We start from the raw sequence: 9266 nt of genomic DNA, 5'->3' as shown, positions 1-9266 counted from the left end.
GCCATAGTCTGAGCACAGATCACTTAAAGATTGAACAGTACTGTATTTAAAAACTTTTGAATTAATATACAGTATTCCCATCATGTTATTGTGTTTAAATTACACTGTTGGAAGCAATAAAGAAATAAATGCAATAAAGAAATATATGGTATGTCATTAGTATTAAAGTGCTGTTTGTAAGTTATGAATTTTAATTTATTATTGCATACATATTGCTAAAGACATGTCAAATTCACGACTTACCATCCCCAGCATTTTCTTCCCACTTATCAGCTTCAGCAGTGTTTTTGGAAACGACCTTTTTGACAGCAATGCAATCAGTTATGTCATGATTTACATTAAATCTTTAAAAAAAAAAGCTTTTATGTTAATGCCAATCTAAGTACAGTAATATAGAGTAATAATTAAAATACTATGCTATCGGCTGTTATTTGCTTTCCAAAACTATAAAAACCCATATAACCCATTGATATAATTTACTATAGCAATTTACAGTAGCTATTACAATGGTGACAGTAGCATGATACTAATATTAATAATGATGTTAATGATGATGATAACGATAATGAAAATAATGATGAGCATGATAATAACACTTGAGGCAATTCAACAAAAGGACGCTTGCTGTGTGTCCCTACATGATTGACAGAGTTTAACATGGCCTGATTGTCGTGCAGTGATTATAAACACCAAAAGTTTTTTTGCTCTAACAATAGCCCAAAATTATATTCGATTTTTAAAGATTAATTTTACAAACGAGGTGGTATCCAGTGGTTCATGGGACTCTTTTTGCAAAAAAAAAAATAAATGTTAGCTATTCAAAAATTTGTTTTGTGCACCTTAGTCCAACATTGTAGATAGATAGAATCTTTCTTTATTCTGGATGCTTAATCATTTTTACATTGTTCTTCCTTAAGGTCCAGTTAATAGTTAAAACATTAAAATAAAAAATGAAGTTAAGAAATTATATACAAAAACAAAAGAAAATTTGGTAAACACAAGCCAAATTTGGTATAAACAAGAAGCAAAATGAAAATGTAATATTAAATCAAATTTTTGAAATTTTTGAGTATCAGGGGAAGATTGTTCCACAGTTTAACTGAGCAGTATTTGCAAAATGACAATTTTGAAAAAACAGAAATTTTTGTTTGCTATAACTTTTCACTTTGTTGGTCAATTTTCAAGAATCAAATTGTAGAAGCACGTAACAAGATCTTGGCCAAAAGAAATCAGATGTAACAGACATTGTGAAGCACCCAAAAGTAATTAATAGTAGTATTCTGAACCATAAACGTATGGCACGAATATTCAAATAAGAAACGGCTATACTCGCAACTTGTATAAAATTGCCACAGAAGTTAAGATCAAACGACAGTAAACACACGCTACGATCGCGAGCGGAGATGACGTCCATCCTTTTGTTGAATTGCCTTGATAATAATAATGATAACAATAATAGTAATGATGATGGTAATAGTTAAAATCATGATAACATTAAAGTAAAGGCAGGAGAATAACACATAATGCGCAGCATCATTGGGCTGACTTGAAAGAGTGATAATTAACCAACTCAATAAATAGCTAGAAGATTACCAACTCTTTGAACCATAACAGTCTACTTATAGGTGTCACTACGCACTGAAACTGCTCTACTAAAAGTTTATACTGACATCTCTTGCTGTTGACAAAGGCAAGGGTGTCATGCTTGTCCTTTTGACCTCTCTGCTGCATTTGACACAGTAGATCATTGCATTCTGGTTAAACGTCTTGAATCTGCTTTAGGCATTACAGGGTGTGCCCTTGAATTGATTAAGTCCTATCTATGTGGTATAAGTAGTAGGGTTTCTATTTCTGGTTCATATTCTGCCCCACATCCCCTACTTTATGGAGTGGCCCAAGTTCAGTTATTGGTCCATGTTTATACAGTCTCTACATTTGTCCACAGTGATATTATCAGGCATTATGGCATTCAATTTCACTTTTACGCCGATGATCTTCAACTTTAGGTAACTTTTGATCCCAGCAATGCTAGCAGCACTGTCTCCACTTTACAGACCTTATCCCTCTGTGTTGCTAATATTTAGCAGTGGTTGTTAGGCAACAAACTGAAGCTGAACGAAAAGAAGGCTGAGTTTTTGGTTTGTCATCCTTCCTTAGATCATGTTAAAGGTATAAGCCTGTTGGAGGGGACATCATTATTCATCCTTCCGGAAGTTTCCGCACTCTTGGAGTGACTATTGACTCGTCAGCAGGTCTCAGCCTACAAGTATCAAATGTTAGCAGGGCTGTTAAGTTCCATCTGGAGAATCAGCACTGGTTCTTTCGAGATTGGACTACTGCAATTCACTGTACAGTGGCCTGTTAAAAAGAGATTTATACACCCTACAGAAACTTCAAAACTCTGCAGCTAGAATCACCTTTTCTTGTAAGTCACGTATTTGTGATCTCCATTGGTTGCCTGTACAGGAAAGAATTAAATTCAAACTTCTCTTTTTTTTCAAATCACTTTCTGGCATCTGCCCTTTGTACATATCCAATTACATATCACTACATACACATGTGCACTTAACAAGATCTTCCAACTCCATCCAACTTGTTCAACCGGTCTACCATAAATGTATTGGTGACAATTCATTCCCTTCAATTGCTGCCCAACTTTGGAATGGTCTGCCTAATTCTCTCAGATCTTGTGATGTGCTTAGGCAGTTCAAAGCCCATCTAAAAACACACCTTTTTCAATAGATCCTCTCACCTTGCTTGATCGCATTTGTTACTGTTTTCTTTGCTTTCTTATTATTCTACTGCTTTATTGCATTAGTTAAGTTAGCTCATATTCGTTTAGTTCTACAAAGCTTTACTTGGGGGGATATTTTTGATTTATTGTGGAGAGTCGCTTACAGTGCTTCGTAACTGAAAAGAAAGGCGCTATACAAGTAACAAGTAAAACAACGGACCAGTAAATAAATAAAAAAGCAGAATTTTGTTGAGATATTGACTCTCAATGACAAATTAATGCTTGTTAATGTATAAAATTAACATACTATGCCATTTACAGATTAATTTACTTTTTTTTCAGATTTCAACAATAAGTGGGAAACGCTCTAGGTATGCCACTGCTGTATAACTTTGTTTCTTTGTTGTTCAACGACTTATATTTTCAATGGTCAATATTGGTAATAATGTTTTGTGACCTTGATTAATGATGGATGAATGACTTTCATACTTACTGCAATCCAAGGAATGAGTTAACCAAACATGATTTTCCAGCACCCTCACTGCCCATCACCATCACCTTTCCCATGTTCATATCTACTGCTCCTTCCTTCTTAGCTTCAATAAAATACTTTGTTTGCTCTGGTCCACGGGCAGCAATTAGTTCTGGAACTATAGCAATAAATGTAATGTGTGTTTAAATATAGACTAATTATAAAAAAGTTAAACCCAATTAAATAGCCATATCAATTCTTAAAGCATATTTGAAAATTGACTACAGCAGGATTGACTGCACCAAGTTTGTAAATTACAATTGCTCTAATATTTTTCTGGTAATATATTGTACAAAGTGAAATCAGTGACTCGAATACAGTATCACATTTATTGTGATTATAAGAAGTAAGCTGCTTTTTAAAGTCTAGATTGGTTGAGTGTATGGAGCAGCAGTTCTCAATACATTTTCCACCTGATTCACTGAATATGATGATAGTAATCTTTCATTAGTGCATTTTGTGCTTGATCTTTTTTTTCGGTTCATGTGTAGAAGGTAAAACAACTTGTACAATGTGTATCGGGCACAACAATGGCTTCTGGGCTGGAGTTTTTTTTACACCCAGCACTACAATATGCACCTGTGGAAAGACAGGACACTCACCCAATATTCATTTGGTGACAAGTAGCAATTGAAAAAATGACTTTTGTAAAACAAGGTTGATTAGAACCCGATAAAGCCTGGTTACTTCAAATTCAATATTATCTATGACAAATTAAGCAATCCCTTGAATCAATGGACCCTAACAAACTAAGAAAATTGAACATTTAATATGAATATTCTAGACCTATTTTAAAAACTCAAAAATTGAAATTAATGAATTGACTAGTTTCAACAAATATTACTAGTACAAAAATACATACAATATACAAGCTGGCAATAAGTTTGCTTTTTATGTACCTTCCAACAGACCTGATGTAGGTTGCAATTTAGCTCAGTTGCATTGCAACAGAGGAAAACCATCTTTTGATGCATACATAATAATATAAGAAAATAAAACTGAAAGTATATAACTAATACGGTACCAGAAGACGTCTCATCCAATGAAATAGTAGGCAACGGTCCTCCTGTGAAATAAAAGTGATATAAAATAAATCTTGTCATATACATACATATTTTCCCTTGAAAAGAATAAAATATTTAGGTTAATTTATATAACATTTTAAACAGATTTGAATTTTAACTTTTATTATGATATACAATAGTGCTTGAAACCCTCCAAACCAGTGTAAGTAGGCCTACCGAGAGCTCATTTTGAATAGTTTTAACATTATCTGGCTTAACTTCATGAATATACAAAAAAAAAAGTAAAAATAGACGCCACATACATAAAGAGGCAATTGACTAGGAAATAATTATCTAGTAAGAATGTGTGTGTGTGTACAGTGAGGGAGTATTGTATCGCAGCTTTCTCCAATTACTGTATGTAAGCTTTGGACGTAATGTTCATAAGCAAACAGTGACAGCAGTGTTTTTAACCAAGTTACAAGGAAGATATTATTATGTGCTGGCGACAATTCAGTCAAGGGTGTATGGGAGATTCATTTCAATTTTTGAGGATCCAGACCTAAATATCTCTTTAAAAAAATCAATGGGTATAATTTAAACCTTGTATAACAGTTTGTCAAGGCCGAGTAAAGAAATGATAAAATGATCCGGAGTAGGGTGTAGATCTGAGGACCTGGTTGAATGGAAAACGTCCCAGACCAGATATTTCAAAAACCAGTCAACTGATCCGAATAACACTTTCGGAAACTTTAACCCAAGTTACAAGGAAGATATTATTATGTGTAGGGGACAATCCAAGTTAGGGTGTAAATTTGAGGGTTATTTAAAATGCTTATGTTATAGATGGATAAAAATGACACATTGCAGAATAGTTTTTCATGGTGAAATGAAGAAATGATCCAATTTTGGTGACGATCCACAGTAGGGTGTGGATATAAGGATCACTTAAAGATTTTTTTGATGACAGTTGATTAAATTATTTAAACGCAATTTGCATTTTCCAAAGCGTTTAAACCAGTTACAGCTAGGCTAAACTCAAAACTACCGTGATATGCATGAACAATTTTGTTTTCAGTCATTGAATCGTTATGAACAGAAAATGCACATTCCTATGCAAGGTCGGCCCATATAGCGCGCAATGGTTATGGGTCACGATGTACCTAGCTATTACTACTGCAGCCATAGTTCAAGTCTCACTAATAACGTCACAGTGAACTTGGTTTTCATTGTTTTTTTCCCCACTTCGTTAAAATTATATTGGTTTTCCAGGTTTTTTTTTTTTTTTTACTTTATACCTTTTAACGACTTTTCTTTTTGTTGCAATTTCAACTTCATTTCTCATTAAAGCAAAGGGGAAAAGCCCTACTGTATTTTCTGTTATTCAAGCAGACATAGTAAGTCTTGTTATTATTTAATTTATTATTATTATTATTATTATTACTTTTTATTATATTGGTCTAATGATTTCATTAAATTTTGGAAAAAAAGTTAATAAGCCTAAATTGTAAAAATCATTCCTTATTGAATATCTAGAGAATCATTATGGACTGAGTTGGATCTTTGACCGGGTGATTTTTTAAACTCTGAACTGAGGGGAGCATTATTCATAAAAAATAAAGGATCGTCAGGCATGGAACACGACATGGGCAGCTACACATACACAGGTACAGACCTAATACTGCATAATTCAAATTGAAAGAAAGAAACGACTATACAGAACAAAGACATGGAGAGTTTCTGTAACTCGTTTTCTGGGTGCTCCCATCGTCATGAGTCTGGCCTTCCTAGCACACAGTCTTCACATTGTCATAGACTGTGTAGTTGTCACTATTTGATTTTACAAAGTATACTGTATTCGTTTAATTATTAAGTTTGAATTGATACTGAGGTATTTTTATTGCAGTGCAACTCCAAGTATAGCCTATGTGGCTTTTAGACAACTGTTTTTTAGTGGCAAATACAATTGCATGTAATTTGTTGTAGGATGAGCATTTTAGTTGATTTTATGTTTAGTCGAGTGCTGATCTATTGGACAGGGTAAACATATTTCTAAACTTTACTTTCATCATTGAATAAATGACAATATCATGCAATGCAAGAGTGTCTATAAAATGAATCCCCGGGTATAATCCGACCCCCAAAAATCTGGGCCAATTTCGCGTTCATGGGGGGATGGGATTATACCTGGGGAACTATGGTATAATTTTTTGTTCATGTTGTATTTTTAATGTATGTGTGCTAAAATATTAAATACGATATATATGTCAGCAGAGTTTAAATGGAAAATTTTCAATGTAAAACCACGAGAACTCTGAAATAGCAAAAGTATGAATTAAGGATTGCTTTTATCCAGGCAATTTTAAACAAAAGTAAACAGAATTACAAAAACTCACTATTCCAGGAAAAGCTTTATTTCAACAATTACCTTGCCCAAATATTGATATTTCTACTACAATGGAACCCCTTCAGGACCAAAAAAAGTTTTCCCTTAATAGGGATGTTCCCAGAATAGGAAGTATCCCTATTAAGGGACACTAACAAAAAATGTGAAATTGTCCCCTTAATATTATTTCATGATATTAATGACCAATTATACTTTTTTTTTTTTTTAAATATTGAGCTTTCTATTGGATGGATGTAGCATGAATAGAGCAACGACTTAGGATTAAGGGTGCATGCTATGGTATAGAATCCTATATGAAAGTATAAATGTTGTATGTGGAGTAACCAATAAAAACAAACAAAGTACACAAAAAACAAAGAAAAAGAAATAAGGGTCAAAAGTGGCAAGACTGGTTTATATGAAGTAACACCTGCAGTAGGCCAATACCGCTATTTACTCTAAGGAAAAAATTCTGGTTTACTACTTAAAATGTGTCAAAATATGAAGTTGAATTTTTCTTATTTTGAGACTGCTAAAGTTGTTTTAATACAAGGGGGAAAAAATTAAGTGTCCCCATAATAGGGGTTATTTGACCATTTGGCACACTCAGAAAGTGTTTCTGTCCCCTTAATGGGGATTGCCATAGTGTTAAAGGATATATTTCACCTTGTTTCAAAAAAAAGTGTCCACTAAATAGGGGGTGTCCTAAAGGAGGGGTTCTACTGCACTTACTTTACTTTCCATAAATAGTGAAAGGAGTAGATATTAATGAACTCCACTAGTACCAATCATACCAACAAATACTGAAACATCAAAGCACCAGGTAACGAGGAGATACAAGTTCTCCCGAGAACTTTGTAATGATCTTTGTCTCATTCAATTTTCATTCAAATCTTAGACCATATTTCTGAATTTATGATTAGTAACCAATTAAATGATGCATAGAGCCAAGACATTCTTAAGGGGCATGAATGGCTGCATAGAACAAACCTGTAATGAATGAGTTGCTTGCAGATATGAGAAGTAGGAAGCAAAACACTCACATTACAATCTTTGATTTGCTTTCGGCTCTGTTCAAAACGATTTCATATACTTCACAATGGAGCAAAACAGAATTCCACAATTACTCATATATGGTCACTTTAGTGTTTTTTTAACATGTTGTTGTACGGAGATACCGAACTTGCTTATTTTGTGCTTAAACTTTTTAAAACTATATACAGTGCATAATCTTTTAGAATGAAAAATTGGTTCAGTTATTTTTAAATACTGTATGTTATATATCAAGAGTCTAGTTATTGTGAGGTGTAAAAATCACCATTTAGGGGCTAGGCTAAAGTGGAAATTATACATTTACATTTAGACTTAAAAGTTGTATGTGTATTCAAAAATGTTTTACTTTGTGAACATACACTTTCAGTTAAAAAATGTTCTGAAACATGGCATACTACAGACTTCCTGTGAAGGACAAACAGTACAGTACGGACTGTAACGTTACTTATCATTATTTTCGTGTCTTGAAAATGAGGAGTCTGGATACAAAAGCAAATATGTATTAGACTATTTACTAGCAAGCTAGTAATCAAATAAATATGACACTTTGTTTCAGGTATTTTCCATTTGAAGAAAAGACAGACGTTTTTTAACCATGTCCTTTTTCTAAAGTTACTAACCGAATACAAGTGTTACCATGACAATCCCAAAAGTCAGTTCAAACAATTTTATTTCTCATTGTATCGTAGACCTAGGAAGGATGTGGTATAGGAACTGGTACTTTTGGTGAAAGTGAACAAGCCCGTAGCCAGGATTTGATAGGGGGGGGGGGGAGTTCTTTTTGATACTGGCACTTGCGAGAGCACCATTGGCCAGGTCCTGGTGGGGGTCCAGGTTGCAAAGCTCCCGGAAGCTCCAGCATTCTAGAAATTAGAAATTTACAGGTGTTATTTAATTGGTTTGAGAGGGCATACATTTAAAAAAAATGTATATATTAAAGAGGTAATTTTTTGAGTTATGCAAAGATAAACAAGAAATATTTCCTATAAAAAAACGCCGTAACTTCTGCTGCTTATTCAATTTGTGTATACATCTACTTTCAAATTTATTATGTGTAAATTTGTTATCGTATTTAAGTTAGCTGTTTCAACAAATAAATCTGTAACTGTATTTTCCTATAGATCAATAAGTATAGCCCTATGCTTATTTATTGTTAAGGATATGCCTAATTTTTTACTGCAATATGCATAATACTGTATATGAATTAAAGATTATTTTTTAAATAAAATTGATGTTAAAATAATAAAATGATAAAACAAAATTATCAAAGGGTGGGCCATCTAAGATTCTTCCTGCAGCTGGGTTTGTCTGGGTTGTAATCCCATATGGTAGATTAATTAACACCTACTCAAGGATCGACCACGTTGATAACCTTTAGAGGCTTCATCATCAGCAAATGTCGGTCCACTGCTGGACAAATGTTTACGCCAAATCAATCCTTTTCTCTTGCTGTTGTTGCACCATTTCACTCTTCCCCATTAAATATTGATCTCATTTCTTAATCTTTTACGTTGTTTTCCCTTGTTCGTTTTGCCATCCATGGGGTCTGTTACTGTT

At 33.6% G+C, this 9266-nt stretch overlaps 1 protein-coding gene across 1 annotated transcript in view; it reads right to left on the bottom strand.

Annotated features, from left to right (window-relative positions):
* The window catches only part of LOC117103759, a gene marked incomplete at its 5' end in the record, with an annotated part of 37586 nt that overhangs the window by 23632 nt on the left and 4688 nt on the right, over positions 1–9266 (bottom strand). Inside the window, 3 exons of the mRNA XM_033244375.1 lie at positions 244–344; positions 3228–3384; positions 4291–4332. Of these exons, the coding sequence (XP_033100266.1) occupies positions 244–344; positions 3228–3384; positions 4291–4332 (300 nt within the window). The remainder of the gene's footprint in view (positions 1–243; positions 345–3227; positions 3385–4290; positions 4333–9266) is intronic.

The sequence above is a fragment of the Anneissia japonica genome, unplaced genomic scaffold (assembly GCF_011630105.1).
Source record: "Anneissia japonica isolate Jap-2015-1 unplaced genomic scaffold, ASM1163010v1 scaffold287865_len55236_cov109, whole genome shotgun sequence".
NCBI classification, from domain to species: domain Eukaryota; kingdom Metazoa; phylum Echinodermata; class Crinoidea; order Comatulida; family Comatulidae; genus Anneissia; species Anneissia japonica.
Note: the sequence above shows the minus strand (reverse complement) of the source record. Positions and strands in the feature narration are given on the sequence as shown.